The following is a 20,446-nucleotide window of genomic DNA, read 5'->3' as shown; positions in this document are numbered from 1 at the left end:
TGGCAGGAAGGTTTCCCGCGCAGCGCCAATTGAGTCCGGCGGCGGAGCACTATGTGGCAGCGGGGGAGGGGAGGGAAAGAGCTCGGCCGCATTCGGGGCCGCCTGCGCTCATCAAACGCTTCTCATTGAACACACAGTGAGGCAGAGCTGGAGTGGAAATATTCTTTATGCCGCAATATGCGTGAATTTCTATAATAAACCCGGGGTAAGCGAGCACCCATGCCATAAATGCCACATTTATGCATTGCACTTGAATAAAAGGCGAAATGCGACAAGATTGAGCTCAAATCTGCAGTGGAGGCAGTAAAGGGGTTTTGGGGGCGAGCTGTGGGGACGCTTCATCCAGACGGTTCTGTTGAAAATGCGTTTCTTGTGCTTCCTTTGTTTCTGCTGCGGGATTGTAAATAAGAGCTTGAGCCAAAATGGCGGCTGGAGCCGTTGAGCTGAGTCGAGCTATGAGCTATTGCACTGCGTTTAGTCACACAAATAACACGGTTTTTATAATTCCTGGCTGTTTTCTGGCTTTATATCCCTCTTGGATGCTGTCGTAGCATTTAGAATAAGACATCTGGCTGCGTTTGTGAAGAATTGTTAGTGTTTAACGAGGATAGTTAGCGAAATAGAGTCAGTTAGCTAGATAGATTTGAATATTTTTTAATGACAAATTGCGATTTTTATTAATAAAACGCGCGTTTATTGTTAATGTTGGACTTGTGTTGGTTGTTTAATGGCTGAACGTTGTGTTTTTGTTATGTGATGATATCTTCAGACTGCCAGTTAGCTATTATCTGTAATACTTTTTCTTAAAAAAGGATTCTTTCATACACTTGCAAGTCCAGGTGCAATATTATTCATGTGTGTGTGTTTTTCCATTTTCACTATTACTAGACAACTTGCAGTGCTGCTTGTCATCTTGCTTGTTAATGGCAGCACTGAAACCCAATCTGGCCAAGTGATCTCACTGCATTGTTGAAGGTTCTGGCCAGTTTGAAATGTAAGGTCTTGAATTCATTAGTCTCATCTGATGCTCAATGATCAGGTTGCATTGAGAAAGTCTGCTGAATTTCCATGAGGAACAATGACATGAATCATTCTGGGGGTTTGTTTGGAAGGGGGCGGCGGTTCATTTGTATTTCATGACAGTCTCCTGAAGAGTTTTGTAGGGCACCTCTGGAGGATTAATTGATCAATTAGGCTTGTAAAGAAGAGATTACAGCAGAGAAACAGGCACTGCGGTGGGTTTAAGTGCTGGAGAATGGGTGGGCTTGATTTAAGCCTTTAATTTGGGTTCTGATTTGCAATATTATTGTGGACCAACCACCTCAAAAAAAAAAGCTAAACTTAATTATTCATATATATATTTATTTAGTAAGTGTATGTGTGCAAAAGTATGGCTATGTACAACATCCAGCTGGACAAGAACATATGTCATTTATAAAAGGCAACATTTCTGTGCATGTATTAGTGTTGTAGTACTCGAGACCGGTCTTAAGATTTTTTTTTTTGAAAGTCTTGGTCTTGTCTCAGTCTCGACTGCATTTATACTTGGTCTACTCATGATTATATCTCAAGATCACAACTGTGAGGATATCACTTAATTGCTGGTGCATTGTCTGATTTATTGGTTAACATCGTTTACAATGCAATCAATAGGCTAACTTATTTCTAATGTGATTACTGTTGTGCCGGCTTCTAAATCAGTGCAGGATTTACTCAAATTCATACAAATGCCCCCTAAATTCAAGATATGATTGCCAAAAAGTACTTGTATGAGATCTTGTTTTTTATGTTATAACAGGATATTATTAAGCAATATCATAAGAGCAAGAGAGCTGTTTTCACGGATATGAGCACGATTGCGAATGTGATATTGATTTTATACAAACGTTCAATAAACAAGAAGTTAATATTAAAGGTATAGCTGAGGATCTTTCCGAATTTTAGATAAGACCCGCCCTCTCCACTTTTTGAATAAGTTTGATTGATTCACCAGAATGATTGACAATTAGGAGGACCAATAGTATAGGTGATCCACCCGGAAGTAAAAAATCCTCCGCTATACCTTTAAGTGACATACGTTTAAGACACAATTTAGATAAGCTACGTTTTTGATATTTCGACAACGAAAATGCTTCCAAACGAATCCATAGGAGAACTGTTCTTGTGTGTTTTCGACTGGTGTTTCGTTATTCAATGAATCGGCTGCTTTGAACAAATCTGTTGAATAAGTGATACTCATTAAGTGTTTGGTTTCATATTTGAAAGTAGGCCTATCATTTTGTTGTTCCATCATATTTCAGTGTTCAAAATCAAAATGTTATTTGTAAAACATGAATCTCAACATTATTTATGCAGGTGTAATTGTACCAATTCAGATGCAACTTCTGTGTCACCTCAGCACCACAAATATAAATGTTATTGTTAGTGATTTGATTGGTAACAGCTCTGTGTAGTGTCTTATTATTCCAGTTGTATTTATTGATTAAATGGAAGACATTTCTCAGACAGTAGATATGGATCTTTTAGATGATTTTGAGGAGTGCTGATCTTGGTCTTGATTCGGTCTCGTTTTGGCAACACTAGTATGTATATATATATATACACACACACACACATACATGCTTAGCCTACATTATATTTTTTGCCTTTTGTAAACAACTAATGTTCTTGTCCAGCTGGACATTGTACCATACTTTTCTAAAACTATCCTTTTCTTTTTCTTTCTACTTGGTCAATCCCATGTTATGAATACTGTTCAATAACATCATTTTTCTGCGTCATTGAGCTGTAAATTCCCTCTCTTCAATTGCATTCAGCATTGTCTGAAGCTGCCATTATGGCAGCCACTGGCCAACATTTGATACAGCTCAGTACTTTTGCCTCTACAGCTAAAATATATTAGATTCTGGTACGCTGGGAAATGCATACAGAATTGCTCCATCATCCATGTGCAGGTAGCCTATTCAACACGGCACGACTGAGTTCAGTTAGAGCCAAGATTTTGACATGCGGGAAATTCATTATCAGAAATGTATACTTTAGCCATAAATAAAACAAATTTTCCACCTTGATAATCATTACTGTAATGTGACAGAATATATATAGAGTATAAATTATGCATCATGATGGTATTAGATGTAGGGATGCACCGATATGAACATTTTGGCCGATACCGATAACCGATAATTCTTTATAACCGATATATTGGTCGATAAATCTAAAGCCAAATTTGTATATAATTTTTGAGAGCCCGATTACAAAAAACAAAAGTCTCACCATTAAAAGCCATGTCCCAAGTACATAATTATAAAATGTTCTCATTATAATTTTATGTAGCCTATATGACAGACTTGCACTTAACTGTATTTTCCTTTTTTGAAGTGATTTCGATCATATTTCAAGCAATTTAAAACCATCATGTTGAACATTGCACATCTGAAGTGTCTCAGCTGAAGGAAATAATACATTATTTATCGGCTTTAATATATCGGCCGAATTTTCTTATTGGGCCGATAACGATAACATTATAAATGAACATATATCGGCTGATACCGATATATCGTGCATCCCTAATTAGTTGTGTTGCCTTTAATTGATGCTGATTTACATAAAAAAATTGTTGCATTGCAGTAAATCAATGTAATACAGCAAAAACACTGTGTTTGAGTAAGAATCTAATGAGAACCACCTTTGAAAATAATGAGAATTACAATAAATACTTTTTATTTGGAAGTAATATAAGCGTAAAAAAAAACATTTTCAACTCTAAAAAGAGTTTGTATGAGAGAAACATGAAGGATATTGTAAATATATTGAGGAAAGGCATTGCTCAGTTCAGGTGACAAAAACTTTGGCATCATCTCGCCACCTTTATCTAAAAGTAACATGGCAACAATGCTGTGAAAAGAACTGACCGTGAAGTAAATGTTTCTATAGTGCTCGTTATTTTCATTGGAGATACGGGCTGTAAAATTGAAAATGGAAGCAGCATTATTATTTGAGTCCAGCTGTGTTGGAAAAGACTATTTTCATGCATTAAAGCATGTTGCAGTTGGATTGCACTAGGTCATGTTCGTGTGTGCAATGGACTGTTGTATTAAACATGAGGTCTGGTTTTGATTTAGTTGGACGGTCTGGTAGAACGACGTCGTGTAAGGAAGCCCCGAGCTCCCTGTGCTTGTAGCGTACTCCTGTTGTGTTGTATAACAGCGTCTGCTTGGCTTCCTGAATAATGCAAGTCTCATGTCATGGCTGATCTGCTCCGCTTTCTTTTGATATTTTCAGTGTCAGGGTGTCAGATGCAGCTAAATGGGTGCATCGTTTAATGAATGCTAATTTACAAAGCGCAAACTTTTACGTGCGGTCGACATTTACAGCAAGACACCCCAGATGAATAGGGTGAAACATTTAAGGAATAGATATCACCATGTTTACCCAGTTGATTGATTGCATTAAAAACTAATTTAAAATATGCAGTGATTTGCATACATTTCCAGAACAGAAATCTGAACGTTGGATAAAGCCAGGTTCAAAATTCCAGGTTTTGTTTCATTAGATATTAGCGTCTAGGGGTGAGAATCTTTAGGCAACTCGTGATCCGATTCCGACCATTGGTTAATTGCTTACAGGGTTTGTACGGGTGCTTGAAATCCTTGAAAATGCTCGAATTTTGATGAAAAGTGCTTAAATTTGGGAGAAAATGCTTGAAATTGTATCTGTATTTCTTTCACAACAAATACCTAGGCTATCTGACTGAATAGTTCGTTCATTAAATGGAGAAATAAAATGTAGCCCTTCAGATACAGAGCGATTTGCGCTACGCTGGCCAGAGCAAAAGTAGGCGGAGCTTTCATTTTGATTTCTCAGATTTTGTCCAAACTTTGTCTATATCAAGAATGTGTCCCAAAACCAAGGCCTGAAAAATATTTCTGTTCAAATCCTATGTCTTCATTTTTTTCAGCCCTTGAAATTACTTCAGTTTTACAGCCTGAAAATCACTTATCTGGGAAGCAATATTTGGACATTATGAAAAGTATTATTCATAGGCATTATCTACTTAGACAGTGATGGATTTAGAAATTTTGCTTAATTATCTGATCCTTCTGCTATTACGAAACACAATTTTGGCTGTTTATAGCATTATCTCTTTTAATGTGATAAAAACACTAAATTATCTAAATTTGACTATTTATTGGTATGTCATTTACGGTGGTGTAAGGTGCTGGAAAAAGCTTTAAAATGGACCTTGAAAGTGCTTGAATTTGACCTTGGAAAAGGTGTACGAACCCTGTGTTTAGAAATAAACAGCTAGCCTACCTTATCCATTGGATGGCTTGAAGACATTAATACGTTTTGAGTACGTAACTCAATGCGCCCGCTTCGTTTTTATGTGCTGCTTAAGTAGAGATTTCTGACTCACGGCTTTAAAGATGTACTGCAATTGAAATCTACAGATGCAATTAGATAAAGGGTAATAAAATAAACACGTATGTGTATTTGGGATGTGAAACGCCAAAGGGCTCAAAATCTCAAACTTGACCAGTGCATGAAAAAACAAGGTTTTTGCCTGTATTGTTTTTCCTTAATGTCAATACAATCACATTTGATCCCATTTATCAGGCTTTTTCTTATGTTTTAGGATTTGAGTGTAGAGTGTGTTAGGGTGTATTCACACCAGGAAACTCTAGTTCGCTAGTTCACTTGCTTTGGTCCGGACCAAATACAATGTTGATTTTTTTTATTTAATTTTTTGGTGTGGTTCGCTTTCACACTGCCCTTTTTGCAAGTGAACCAAAATTTGTAAACAAAACCACATGTGTGCTAAGGTCATCCATTCATTGGACAGAAATTCGAACTGTACCAGAGTTGGTTTGGAGCCGGACCGAGACCACCTCTTCAGCCGGGTCTCGGTTCGGTTGTTTGGTCCACACCCGAGTGCGATTGCTGTATTCACACTTGCCCAAAAGATCCGCACCAAGGGTGGAAATGAACTTGAGTTCGATTCATTCGAACCAAACAAGACAGGTGTGAATTAGGGCTTGCACAGACTAGCCTAGAGATCAACTACTTCAACCACTAGTCGGCGCTGTCGGAAACAATCGACTACTCGAGCATGCAATGTGCATCATGAATGCAAAATGGTGAACGTCACCAACAGAAACAGCTCAAAGTCTACTTTTTTTATTTTATTTTATTATTATTTATTTAATTTTTTTGCAAAACATGCAGAGATGACATGTTTATGGCATAGAACTTTGCATACAATATACAAAATGTTAACAATATGTTCAATGTCATCAGAATACTAATGAGAAAAGAACAATGAGCTGAAAACTAAGATAAAAAAAATAGAAAAAGAGCATTTATGACTGACCGACTTTCTTCTGTGAAACACAAAAGTAGATATTGTGAAGAATGTTGGTAACTAAACTGTTCCGTTCCCATTGACTTGCATTGTGTGTAATATAATGAAGCGAAACTGTTTGTTACCAACATTCTTCACGAAGACAGATCGCATGCATTCGGACTCTTGTGGCTCATTAACGCGGAGGCTCTTCGCTTCGATTCATCGGCGAGTGGGAAGTTAAAATGTGACCGTTTACATTCCCTGAGTGATTTCTAAACTTTTAATCTGATGTTCTTTTATTTATTTATTTTTTAGGTTGCTTGAAGCCCTTCCAAAGGAGGTCTGGATCAGTACCCATCTGCGCGGGCCCTGAGTGGCCTGGCACGACCCGTCCTGCCCACTCAATATTGAGCACCAAACATTCCTGAGACTCAGACGGGCATCGGGGGAACCATATTACATGCCAGCAGCGACTTTTGTTTTTTTTGACTGCCCCCTTTAGGTTTATCCCCCCCCCCTTCCCCTTCCCTTTCCCCTGATACTCTTTCATTCATCCGAAAGAGTGAGGATATTTTCACCCTAGTGTGGCAGCTGGGCTGCTCCCCCACACCCCGATGAATGAAGACCCCATTCGGGAAGAACGCGGCCCAGAGATCCAGAGCTGATGCAGGTTAGAGAACGCCTTTGATTGGATGCTTGATTTTGGATGATCATCATCGTCTGAAATCTGTGTTTAATCTGAACTGTGTTTGCTGTCTCTGTGATCGAAGGGCATCCTGGTGTCTCTGCAAATATGATGAAGAAAAAGAATTCTCATAAGTAAGTGTTATTTGCTTGTGTTTTAGGGCATATATTACATTATATTATCAGTATTTTTACAAGTCTACACTCATATTGATCAAATTAATGATTATAATCAGTTAAATATTGGGTGAAAGATAATTGTTTTATTTGTTTGTGTTGTAGGGCTTAATGTCTGTATATTAATGATATTATATTAATTATTTTAAAATACTACACAAATACTGATCATAATAAATATTTATTAATTTAATTATCAGAGTTAAATATTAGGTTAAGAATATTTTTTTATTTTCTTGTGTTTTAAGGCTGAATATGTGAATGAATTATTGATTGATTGATTTTTTTATTTATTTAATGTTACACCTATTGATCATTATAAATATAACATTAATGAATTTAATAGTTAAAATTTTCAGATTTATTTTTGGTGCTTAATCTGTGAATTTATTATATATTTTATATTATTAATATATTTTTTAAATAATCTCATTGATTATAGTAAATATAACATTTATTAAATTAATATTTATCATTATCAGAGGTAAATATTAGGTAAAGTGTGTGTTTAATTTGCTTGTGTTTCATTTGAATATTCATTTGAGTATGAATTTTTATTATTTATGTTCATATTTTCTTTTTAATTTTTTTTAGCTCATTGGTCATATTTAATAAAACATTTATGAATTTAATAATCATCATTACCAGAGTTAAATATTCAGTGAAGCATATTTTTTTATATACTTGTGTTTTAGGGCTGAATTTTAATTTAATTTATATATATATATATATATATATATATATATATATATATATATATATATATATATATATATATATATATATATATATATATATATATATATATAAAATTATTATTATATATATTTTTTTAATGTTTAGTATTATATTAAGCATAATAAATGAACAATTATGATTTTAATGATCATCATTATCAGAGTTAAATATTAGGTGAAGCGTAAAATTATTTCCTAAAGATTAAAGCGTAAGTGCATTTATTTATTTTAGTTGGATTTATGGATTTTAGATGTTAAAATACTTTCTCCGTGTTTGAGATGTAATCTGTTCGATTATCCACCCAATACCGTACGGACGCGGTGTTTTTGTCGTCGTCTTTCTGTGTGTTGATGATGTTGATGTTGATGTTGTTGAAATGACTCGCTTCACCTTTAAACTAGTTCAACGTAATACATTTTAAAATGTCAAATGTGTCATTAAACGGATGTTAATGCTGATATCTGATGATTCACAGGAAACACAAAAGCAGCGTAGGGCCCACCAAAGCCGTGGCTCAGCCCAGGCGTAACATCGTGGGCTGTCGTATCCAGCACATCTGGAAGGAGGGCAGCGGCGCGGCGTCGCAGTGGAAAGGGACCGTGTTAGACCAGGTGCCCGTCAACCCCTCGCTCTACCTGATTAAATATGACGGCTTTGACTGCGTCTACGGCCTGGAGCTGCATAAAGACGAGAGGGTGCAAGGACTCGAGGTTCTGCCAGACAGACTAGGTACGTCTGTTAGATTTCATTTTTATTGACAGCGGACGGTAACACTTTACAACAAGGTTCATTAGTTAATGCATTAACTAACATGAACCAACAATGAGCAAAACATTTGTTACAGTATTTATTCATCTTTGTTGATGTGAGTTAATAAAAATACAGCTGTTAATTGTTTATTCATGTTAGTTCACAGTGCATTAATGTTAACATTAACGACTTTTGATATTAAAGGGTTAGTTCACCCAAAAATTTTACTTCTGTCAGTAATTACTCGCCCTCATGTTGTTCAACCCCGTAAGACTTTCGTTCATCTTCGGAACACAAATTAAGATATTTTCGATTAAATCTGAGAGCTGGCTCACTCCTCCATAGGCTGCTAGGTAATTGAAACTTGCTGGCCCAGAAAGTTAGTAAAGACATCGTTAAAATAGTCCATGTGACTCAACCTTAAGTTTATCAAGTGACGAGAATACTTTTTGTGAGCAAAAAAATCCCCAAAAATAACTACTCTATTCAACTATTCATTTTCTTTCTTTCATTGTAACAACGCAGCGCTTCTGGGTTGTACATCTCAGAACGTAGGCTCACTATTGGCCAGCGTCACACGCATCACACACATGACCAGCGTCGGCCAATAGTGAGCCTCCATTCTGACGTACAACCCAGAAGCGCTGCGCTGTTACGCTACGTGAACTCACTCAGAGAAACACAGAAGAAAATTAATAGTTGAATTAGGGATGTTAACCGATGACCGTTTGACCGATGGTTGACCGTATCAACGTTAACCGATCAAAGTTGTCGGTAGTCCAAAAAAAAAAAAAAAAAAAAAGTGATCTCTAAATTAGGCTATTATAGACAGTGGACTAAACGCTACTACAGTTAGCCATCTCATTCCAAGATCTTTTTGTGTGAAGTGAACAAATCCCTCACACTCAATTTTTCATAACTCGCCTGTTTGTACTTAATAAACCAATAAAAACATTTGGCGCGAGGTCACAGCGTTTGGGTTCGCGCGCTCACAAGGTTTGCGAAAAGTAAAGGCTACAGGCTAAAACACTCGAGGTTAGAGCCAGGGCAGACGACAGGATGAAGCGTGCAAAGAAAAGTAGTGTGTGTGGGACCATTTCACCAAAAAGAATGACACAGATGTAAGTTGCAACTTAAATACAGTAGTAGCACATCATCTATAGCCGCTTTCCGACCAAGTAGTTCTAGGAACTTAGTTCTAGGAACTGTCCACTTCTAAACAGTTCTAAGAACTACTCTCCCCCAAACTCGGTTTTGCTGTTTGCGTTCGCACTGGCCAAGTGGCCATAGGAACTGGTAAGGGAGTGACGCAAGCACGGTGACTTTTATTTTGACGGAGCGACGGACCTTTATTTTGGCGGCGCTGAGAACGCCAGAGCAAACAATGCTCGCATTCTCTGTGTTTATTAGTTAGCGATCTGTCTAACAGTACTGTTTAATATCTTATTAGATAGAACTGTTATAGAAAGTAGACAGTATATGAAAAAAGGTTATTAGCCTATGCCGTGTGGTTGATGTCCAGTGTTGCTAGCTGGGCAGATAAACATAATCATGTTTGGCTTGGTCCCCTCAAAGTTGCGTTGGATTTTCTCTTCAGCATAAAGGTTTAGAGGCCCATCTATCACTGTTTTCCATGTTTGTATAGTTAGTTTATGGAGTAAATATATAGGTTATAATCTGTGTGTTTACATTCTAGCTGTTTTAAAAATGGCGGGTGCTGGTGTTCCGCGTGCGTTCGGTCAATCAGCGTACACTAACGTCACGGATAGTTCCTATAGTGCTGGTTTAGACCCTACTCTGAAGTAGGACCCAAATTAGTTCCTACAAATGGAGTTCCTAGAACTAAAATCGTTCCTAGTTCCTGCGGTGCGAACACGCCGACATCCGGGTACTTTAGCCAATAGTTCTAGGAACTGTGAAAAGGTTCCTCCGGTCGGAAAGCGGCTCATGATGTAAGGTGATGATGATCATCATCTTTCTTTATTATTGTTAGCACTACCTCAAACTAAAGCGGCGTCTCTACGGAGCTGTCATTTTCTTAAATGAGCCGCGGCAACGTTTCAAATGAGCTTGTAACAGACAAACGCCTTTATTTTCAACGCGATCACCTTGTACCCAAACCATTTCGAACCTAAGGAGCCATTTGTCCTCCGATTACATACAAGCTCCTCGGCGCCACGTTTGCGGGACTCATGTTTCGCGCTGTAGGGGATTTTAAAAAAGTGACGTGAGTGGAAGGGCGGCAGTGTGTGTGTGTGTGTGTGTGTGAGCGGGAGGCAGAGCGGCAGAGAGATGCGACAAGAGTTGCGAAATTGCAGGCGTGGCTCGAAATGGCTGTCATTTCAAATAGCGTAGCATATTTTAAACTAATCGGTTAACCGGTTTCAACTGGCTAATGAGGCTCGGTGGTCGGTCAAGAAATTTTTTAGTTTTCGCCATCCCTAAGTTGAATAAAGTTGTTTTTGTTTTGTTTTTTTGCGCACAAAAATTATTCTCGTCGCTTGATGAACTTAAAGGGATAGTTCACTTTGAAATAAAATTTTGGTATGTTTTAGCTTACCTCAAAGGCATCCAAGATGTAGGTGTCTTTGTTTCCACAGTAGTTTCAATTTTGATATTTTTAGGTCAAACTGTTCTTGTCTGTCAGTCATATAATGCAGGTCTATGGTCACCACCTCAAAGAGCATGCATAGAGAAGTCCAAATTAAACAATTCCCCATCGTAAGTACACATTGATGGCCTAAGACACAAAACGAGCGGTTCGTGTGAGAAAACGAACAGTATTTATATCGTTTTTGCCTCTTGTAAAACCTCTGCTTGCGCAGACTAAGCCAGAACACGCGCACACGTCACACACCAGGAAGCGCGCACGCCCTCAGATCACTTGGACGTGGTTGTTGTGTACAAGAGGTAAAAACGATATAAATACTGTTCGTTTTCTCACACAAACCGCTCGTTTCGTGTCTTAAGCCATCAATGTGTACTTACGATGGGGAATTGTTTAATTTGGACTTCTCTGTGCATGCTCTTTGAGGTGGTGACCATAGACCTGCATTATATGACTGACAGACAAGAACGGTTTGACCTAAAAATATCAAAATTGAAACCACTGCGGAAACAAAGACACCTACATCTTGGATGCCCTTGAGGTAAGCTAAAACATACCAAAATTTAATTTCAAAGTGAACTATCCCTTTAAGGTTGAGCCACTGTAGTCACTTGGACTATTTTAACGATGTCTTTACTAACTTTCTGGGCCGGCAAGTTTCAATAACATAGAAGCCTATGGAGGAGTGAGACAGCTCTCAGATTTAATCAAAAATATCTTAATTTGTGTTCTGAAGATGAAAGAAAGTCTTACGGGGTTGTTGAGTAATTACTGACAGAATTTTCATTTTTGGGTGAACTATCCCTTTAATAACGTATTAGTAAATGTTGAAATTAATATTAACTAAGATTAATAAATGCTGAAGTAGTATTGTTCATTCTTAGTTCATGTTAACTAAGGTAGTGAACTAATGAACCTTATTGTAAAGTGTTACCCACCAAACATAGAAAAGAGTTTAACTGTAGTGCATTATTAATGACTAATAATGCAGTTAAATACATTTTATTTAATTATTATATCATATATATATATATATATATATATATATTTTAAATGCTGTACTCATAATTTGAATACTTCTTGCTTGTGTGTTAGGGCTGAATGTGTGAATGTGAATTTATTATTATATTAATATTTTTAAAATATTGCACTCATATTGATCATAATAAATATCCTTCTCAGTCACAAAATATCCATCACCTAATATTTAATATTGGTTCACCATCAAACAAACTCTCACTGAAATATGTTCTGGTGTTTAATTCAGTTATGATCAATACACAAATGCTGTATTCTTTCCAACATGAGCACTAAAACTCAATATGTCTTCAGTATCTCTGACATCGGGTGACTTTTGAATGTGGATTTTACAACATGGCTTACTTTCATGCACGGTTATAAACGTGTGCCTTGCTTTTTGAGTGAATTATTGTTTTCCCAGATTTACTGCCGTGGATGATGTTTCCGATCCTGCCACTCATCGTGTGTCTTGCTTTCTCGCACATCTTTCAGCCTCGACGCGCATCAGCGACGCCCACCTGGCCGACACCATGATCGGCAAAGCTGTGGAGCACATGTTCGAGACGGAGGACGGCACTAAGAACGAGTGGAGGGGAATGGTTCTGGCCCGGGCGCCCATCATGAACACGTGGTTTTACATCACGTATGAGAAAGACCCTGTGCTCTACATGTATCAGCTGCTCGATGACTATAAAGACGGAGATCTGAGGATCATGCCAGACTCTAGTAAGTGTTTTTTCAGTGCTGGTGGTGATGATCTAAATTGAGTGTCTTTAAATGGTAACTGGTCTATAAATTTGACTATTTGAAATCTCTAAATATAATAATTAATAGCAGTGATAGACCAATATGGGTTTTTCAGTGGATGATGGCAATATAGATATTTTAAGAGTTGCTCATGTCTGATCAAATGCTGTCATATACATCCAAAGTTACTAGTAGCTACTTAGCATTTTCACTGGCCACAATTTTGGCATTGAAACCATGGGGAAAAACTGCCATTTAGAGATTTTTAATATTATCTCATAATTTGGCAGCAGGAAAATTAGGCTGTCCTCGTCGGCTTTGTAACGGCCGATTCAACATGTTGAATCGGCGTTGGGCCGTCGGTGAAAGAGGGAACTCTGAGTGGCTGTTCAGATTAGTGAACGAGGCAGTGCACAGGAATAATAGCAAAACAGCGAGCAAAGTCAAAACGGTACAGATAGAAGGCTGTTCTAATGATATGTCATCTTACCTGAGTGTTCCTTGGCGCATATTTCAATATTAACATGAGAGGAGTGGAATAAAGGAATTGTTTAGCAGGATTGATATTCAAAACCGTAAGCATGCACTGCTTTGTTTACTGTGTGTGTATCTGCAGCCGGCAGCGTCGGTTTCCCTTTTTGAATGATGAATATAGATGAATATATCTGCAGAAATAGACGTTGTCTCATTTACACGCAGGCGCAGAACGCACTTTCTAGCTAACAGTCGGCTGTAGTTCTCTCGGCAGCTTTTAACCCCGACGCGAGGCGACAACACAGTCGGCTTTCATCAGCGCTAGTTCGTCGTCAGCTTTCATCAGCGCTAGTTCGTCGGCGTCGGCTTGGTGTGTTCCAGGCTTAAAACATAACTGACTGTGTTTATGTGAATACTCGCCAAGACCGGCATTTTGACATTATTTTGTGTGTATTTGACTGTTTAAGTAGCCTGGAAATCCAGACCTAAATCTAAAAATGGTCTGGCGTCGACTAATGAAACTCGGCCAACTCGAGGGGCGGCACCAAGCATGCATTTGAAAATCTCACTGCACGCAATTGGATAACACTATGACCAATCACAACAAGCCCCATACGCTTAGCTACCAGCGGAGCTAACTGGTAGATTAGACTCTTACCGTATCCGGTCGGCAAAACAGCAAAAACGCCCTTCTTGCAAAGGAACGATTCGAGCGCCGTCTTCTGTTCCTCTTTTAGATAAAAAGCCAAGTCTAACTCGTTCACTGTAGCGGCCAAAGCCGTTTCAAATAACTGGTGTTCATCCACAGCCATCTTGCAATGTTTCCTAATGACTTCGACGTCACAGCGCTGTCGTCATCTCGCCTCTGGCCCGCCTATATCAGATAACCCGATGTGATTGGTGCAGCTCGGATACAAGGGCATATTTAATGAGCATCATTACTCGACGCCAGAGTAAACTCGCTGAGCAAATTCAACTTGTGCTCTCGCGAGAACTCTGGATTACCAGGGTACTGTTTAAGCGACGAAAAATAACTAAATTTAGTACTGAGAGGCGGCTTTATGTGAACGCACTTTGGGTGTGAGCACAACATCTGTGAGAATTAGGGCTGTTGGAACGAATTCCGAAATTCGAATATAATTCGAATATTAAAAAAATCAATACTATTCGAATGCTGAAGTTCCTATTCGAATATTGCTTTTTTATGTTTTTTTTTTTTTTTTTAATGCAATCTTGCCTTTCTCGCCGCCTTGGCACACGTATGTGAAAATTAAATGCTTTTGTTTCGTCTGATAAACAATAAAGTTTTTGAATCGTAACACAATTGTGCACGTTATCCACGCTGTATCATCATAACAACTGTCAAAAGTCGCGGAGAGGAATGTCTCCACGGTAACGGAGATCAACAATTTGATTCTCAGTCCACATTACAACGTGAAAACGGCGTCTTCAAATATATCCACTTTGGAGTGCGTTTTCATTAATAAAAACGCCGTCTCATTGTGGACGGAAGGCCAAAACGGAGAGGAAAATATACGTTATTTTTTTTATGACAACTTACAACCTGACAAGCTAGGCGATCTGTCCGAGGAACCGCCGCTAAAACAGGCAAGAATTACTTATGTTCTGCCTCTCTCTCTCTCCTCATCACGGGGCTCAACTGCTACCAGCTGTCCGCCAAAAGGCAATAACAGACAAACTGACGGTTTTTCTGTGAAGATTTGAGACCGATCAACATCACGCATTGGCGATCCATAAGCCTGTGTAATGTCGTAAATATTAATAATAGGATGAATTTGAGCATTTAATATTCGAATATTATTCGAATATTAGATAAAATAAGGAATGGAATTCGAATAGTATTATAGAGGAAGATTGACAGCCCTAGTGAGAATGAGGAAAATTATGCGCAATCCTTCGCTGAAATTCAGGCCCTGAAACACCAACAATTTTCAACCGAAGCAACAACAAAAAAACGAGTGAGTGAGGAGAGGCTGGTTTGTGTGTCACTCGCTGTGGGAGAGATGAGAGAGAGAAAATAAGCTGCTGGTATCGTGTATCTATTCTGCGGAAAATGAGTGTTGGAAGCGGTTCAGACATTGCAGTATTGATATGTATCAAAATTAAACATTTTGACAACACTACATTGTACTTAGTTTATTGTTTCAGAAGCCTTTTTGAAAGACTACAATTGAAAAATGTAAATATTATATATAAAATTCAACCTGCCAAAGTGGCTAGTAGGAATGACTGCATTACACGCCACTGCTGAAATATGTGTGTGTGTGTATAGATAGATAGATAGATAGATGAATAACCAAGGATGTGGATCTATATAGCCAAATATATACTAGCCATATATATATTCGCCGTTTCAATAGATAAAAAAATATCTTACAATTGAAAGCCAAAATGTATTGTCAATTACATAATATTCAGTGATTTATGTGCTGAGTAGTTAAATGGTGCACCATATTTGAGCTGTTTTTATCATTTTAAAGAGTCGTTTATATCTATATTTAATAATTCTTCCCATGCGTTGCAGACGACTCGCCCCCTGCGGAGCGTGAGCCCGGAGAGGTCGTGGACAGCCTCGTGGGGAAGCAGGTGGAATATGCCAAAGAGGACGGCTCTAAACGAACTGGCATGGTTATTCATCAGGTGGAAGCCAAGCCCTCCGTCTACTTCATCAAGTTTGATGACGACTTTCACATTTACGTCTATGACCTGGTGAAAACATCGTAGGCAGCGAAACGCCCCAGAGGAGGAGGGGGGGGGGGTGGAGTTTCACGTTAACCATGTGATTCACACAAACGTTTTTGCCAAAAGATCTTTCAAAACATTTCTTGTAACATCTTCTGGAAATGGAATGGTGGATTACCACTAGTCAAGTGTCTCTTATTGTTGTAGGATGAACGGACATCACATCCCCCGACATACACGTAGCTTCATATTTCAGAGGTTCGTCTCGAGCATTTCCCATTCCTGTCGTTATTACGAAGACGCGACGTCATGTTCGTCTGGCCGTTAGAGTGACAACGTTCTGGGCTGCGTCGGACGTTAAAGCGTTCATCTGTTGGACTGTTACAGCTCCGAAATTCAAGCTATCCTGGGAGATAAGTCACAACAAAAGTTGGAAAATGCACGAGGTGTTTATCATTTCAGACGTGAGAAACACAGGGGCCCCATGAAGGATGTGGAGCGGGGGAAAAAAAAAGTGTGCATAAAAGTGCCAGGAGGTGGAGGGCCGGGGGTCGGCGGTAGAAAGTGCCCTGGGAAAAAGTTCCCGTTTTGTCTGTAAACAAGATATCCCGCTGTCCTTGATATCTTCGCAGTTTTAACCCTCCGTCTTCTCGCTCACACACTCACCCTCGCCAGAAATGCGCACACGAGCTCTGCTGTCATTTGTGTGAAATGAAACACCATGTCTTGTTTTTTTTTATGTATTTTGTTTCCTACTTTTTATCTTATCTTATATATATACGTATATATATATATAAACGTTTATCATCACCTCGAGTAAATTCTAATGCTTTTATTATCTCAAGCACTAAATTTAGAGGAAATCAGACACTTGTTTTGTTTTCAGTGAATTACCACTTCTTTTGGGGGGGGGGGATGTAGTAATGAAACATTAATATGAACGTTTATTTCACTTTTGGGCTTCGTTAAACGTAAAAAGAAAAGAAAAGCCCACTTATCATCTATCAGATAGCATCGTGTGGACATTTTCTCTTGGGTATTATCATTGTTACGGTGTGGATAAATGGGTTTGTGTTCTAGCACACGATTTTGTCTCTTTAGCGCTAAGGATCGTACGGTTACCCAATGCCCCAAAGTGTTTAGTGATGTTACAAAAACTAATCGCACAAAGTATTTAATCCCATGCCAGTTAGAAAAATGCTGATGCAATAATTAAGAAAGTATTCAGGAAACTTTTTTGCAAACCATGCACCCTGTGAATTTTGCGTTTATTTTTCTTTAAATACTTTAATCGCTTTGCCTCTTTGCGAACCTAAAACGTTTGTGCCTCTAATGACTGTCTTGGTTCCAGTATCGCTTTTTTTTGTTTTGTTTTTTTACATGTGTGTTTTGTCTGGAGGTTTGTGTTGTTCCCATTAGACTTGTATGAATTGACTCGAAGGCCCCCTCCGAGGAATGTTACTATGTTTGAAGAAGCCCTCAGCTACATGTGTTGTGCATTATTTCGGCATTTTGTGCTGCTGCGTTTCTTCTTTCAGTTACAGCGTTCCTGTTTCAACACTTCACACACGGCCGCTCCAGACACATCAAGCTTTTCTCTTGTCCTCGAGCGGACGGGTTGCGGAGATCCGCTGCTCTGCGTTTTGATGTGCAACACTAGAAAGAAGGGTGACACCAAGAAATGCACAGGTCATAATTCACTCTGAAATCAAATGAAACACATAAATAGACTGAAAAATATTTTCATGACTTTTAAGCACATTGAAATTCTCTTTCTCTAATGTGAAAAAACCTTTACTGTAAGACATTAATACTGTAATAATCCTGTCCAGGCACACTGATTCTTTATCAGCATACATCTAAATCTTTCCATGAAGTATGAATACTTTAATTCATTATTTTGAGGTTGAGTTTTAAATGTGTTAATTGTCATGAAGATGTAAATACAATTGCTAAAAATTATATTTATACATGCATATGTGCTGTCAAATTGATTAATCGCATCTAACATAAGTTTTTGTTTATGTATATATATATAAACAAAAACTTTTGTTAGATGCGATTAATCGATTTGACAGCACTTCTATATATATATATAGTATGTATATATTCATTTTTATTTTATTTTTTATATGATTTTCGGGTGAAATGCGACCTAGACATTTCTTGATGCTTTTCATAAGATTCACCCAGCAGAAGTGCATAAAGATATTTGTGATTCTCCATGTTTTGACCTTGAAACCTTAATGCAGGCGCTCAACAAATGTAGTGATCTTAACGCAGGGGTAAAGTTTCGTCCTGGGACTGTTCTACTTTTCCTTCTCAAACGAGAGCTAGGTCACTATTTCGAGGCGTACGGGTCCTCACTGCAGCTTCACGCGCTCACCGTCGCTAGAGTTGTGTCTTGCTCAAATGGACAACGGACGTGTCAATATGCAAACGGAAACCCTCAGAAAAGACATACTCATGGGATTGGCCTTTTACATGTACCTAATGTAGTAACGTACTGTGTTTTGATGTCAGGTCGACGTGGGAAATTTACAACGGAGAAAAAAACTAAAAAGAAAAAAAAACGATGAAAACTAGACCGTTCTTTTTGCATGATATGAGTAGAGTTGTTCTCGTATGTTAGTGTGATGCATGTGTACCTGTCTTTTTATTTCGGCTATTTGTTCCCTAAATGAAAGGTTCTGTTTATTGTGTTGCTAATTGTGACGTTTCGGTTCTGGTTCTGAATCCATTTTCTAAGTAAAAAAAACAATAAGTATTTTATTTTCTGCTATGCTCTATAAGAACAAATGCACTGGTGTTGTGTGTGGCGTGCCAATGGAAGGCAAGGTACCGGTGTTAAACAGCATTTGAGGGATCATATCCTTTTGACACAGTACCACCGTTCTGCTACAGGACAAATTTATTTGTTTCTATGAAGAGTGCCATATTTAACGAAGAAACAGGCCTTACGCGATCGGGACGAAATCAAAAAAACGAATCTATATGTAGAGCGGGCTAATGTGTGCATGTATCGCATATCTAATTCAACCTTGTAGATATATAGAATTAGAGGAAATGCACACTTTAACCTACGTGGAGAGAATCGAACGTATGGTCCCTTTAAGATGCTGTTGCTCTTTAATTACTTTGTATAAAAAAAAGAAAAGAATGGACAAAAAATGCAGTGCAATTTGATGATTGTTGCAGATACATGTATAGTTCAAATTTCATGTTCTTTCACATATAGGTAAATGGCTTCTATTGGACTGAATCTGTTTTGTTTTTGTTTTCTCTTTTTTTAACATGTAGATAGTTCATTTTATTTTCATTTAAGTATAAACACATTTTAAAACCTGTTACTTAATTCATTAAGTAATTTTTATAATTATTATGTAAGTCTATCCTTATAAGATTAAAAAAGTTCATGTGAATGCGTGCGTCTGAATCTTTATCCAAATTACTGCCTCTATATGTCTGAACATTGGCCAGAAAAACTAAAATTATATTCAAAATCTAGAAACGAATTAGGTTTTGAGCCTCAAGATCTGTCTGTGAGTGTAAATTCTCTGAATTACCCATTAAATATTGTATATTAGGGAATACAAACTCTGATTGTAATGGGTGGAGAGAGCTTTTACCTGAGATTATCATTAATAATTGCTTGGGCATCAACAACAGGTTCACCTCAGTTTCTGTTGACTGTCGAATTTGTGTATTTCTGTCGAATTTTTCATAATTAAGTCGTCCGTCCTTGATCCGACTTTACAATTAATTATCTGTCCATATCTATCCATCTTGTTCTGTCTGTCATATATCTAATCGTCTGTCTGTCTGTCTATCATATCAATCCATCTATCTGTCTTTATATCTATATATATCTTTCTATTTATATCTATCCATCTCGTTCTGTCTCTCTATCTATCTATCCAAGGAACCAAATTTTTTTCATAATGAGGATTTCTTATTACGTACGGCTGACAATGGTTTAATCAAATGTCCTTCATAATTAAGTAGGGCGTCACTCTTTGATCCGAATTTACAAATCGGCGAACCCTTATCTCATTACTATTAATTACATAGCGTTGACGTTACTTGGCAACCACCCAATTTATATTCATGATCCAAGCCACCTGACCAGCGTCTCCTTACTAACTCAGCGAATCAGCGGGCGAACGTCCCGTTGCGTTATGAATATTCATGAGTCAACA

General features: G+C 38.0%; 1 protein-coding gene across 1 annotated transcript; it reads left to right on the top strand.

The window, feature by feature from the left end:
* The first annotated feature begins 43 nt into the window (after positions 1-43).
* Positions 44-16,752, top strand: spina (spindlin a). Its single transcript, XM_084400125.1, has 6 exons — positions 44-205; positions 6,662-7,016; positions 7,117-7,165; positions 8,421-8,674; positions 12,816-13,049; positions 16,090-16,752. Exons 2-6 carry the CDS (start codon positions 6,965-6,967, stop codon positions 16,287-16,289), a joined length of 789 nt encoding a protein of 262 aa, XP_084256251.1. The 5' UTR covers positions 44-205; positions 6,662-6,964; the 3' UTR covers positions 16,290-16,752.
* Positions 16,753-20,446: the final 3,694 nt, after the last annotated feature.

This window comes from Rutilus rutilus (genome assembly GCF_951802725.1).
Source record: "Rutilus rutilus genome assembly, chromosome: 25".
In the NCBI taxonomy this organism is placed as follows: Eukaryota; Metazoa; Chordata; class Actinopteri; order Cypriniformes; family Leuciscidae; genus Rutilus; species Rutilus rutilus.
Note: the sequence above shows the minus strand (reverse complement) of the source record. Positions and strands in the feature narration are given on the sequence as shown.

What these genes read in the sequence shown, in the direction of transcription:
- spina (XM_084400125.1), top strand. Translation starts at nt 6,965, where the DNA reads ATGAAGACCCCATTCGGGAAGAACGCGGCCCAGAGATCCAGAGCTGAT. An exon ending in AAGAAAAAGAATTCTCATAA is followed by an intron (nt 7,166 to 8,420) that starts GTAAGTGTTATT and finishes GATGATTCACAG; the next exon opens with GAAACACAAAAGCAGCGTAG. An exon ending in GGTTCTGCCAGACAGACTAG is followed by an intron (nt 8,675 to 12,815) that starts GTACGTCTGTTA and finishes CACATCTTTCAG; the next exon opens with CCTCGACGCGCATCAGCGAC.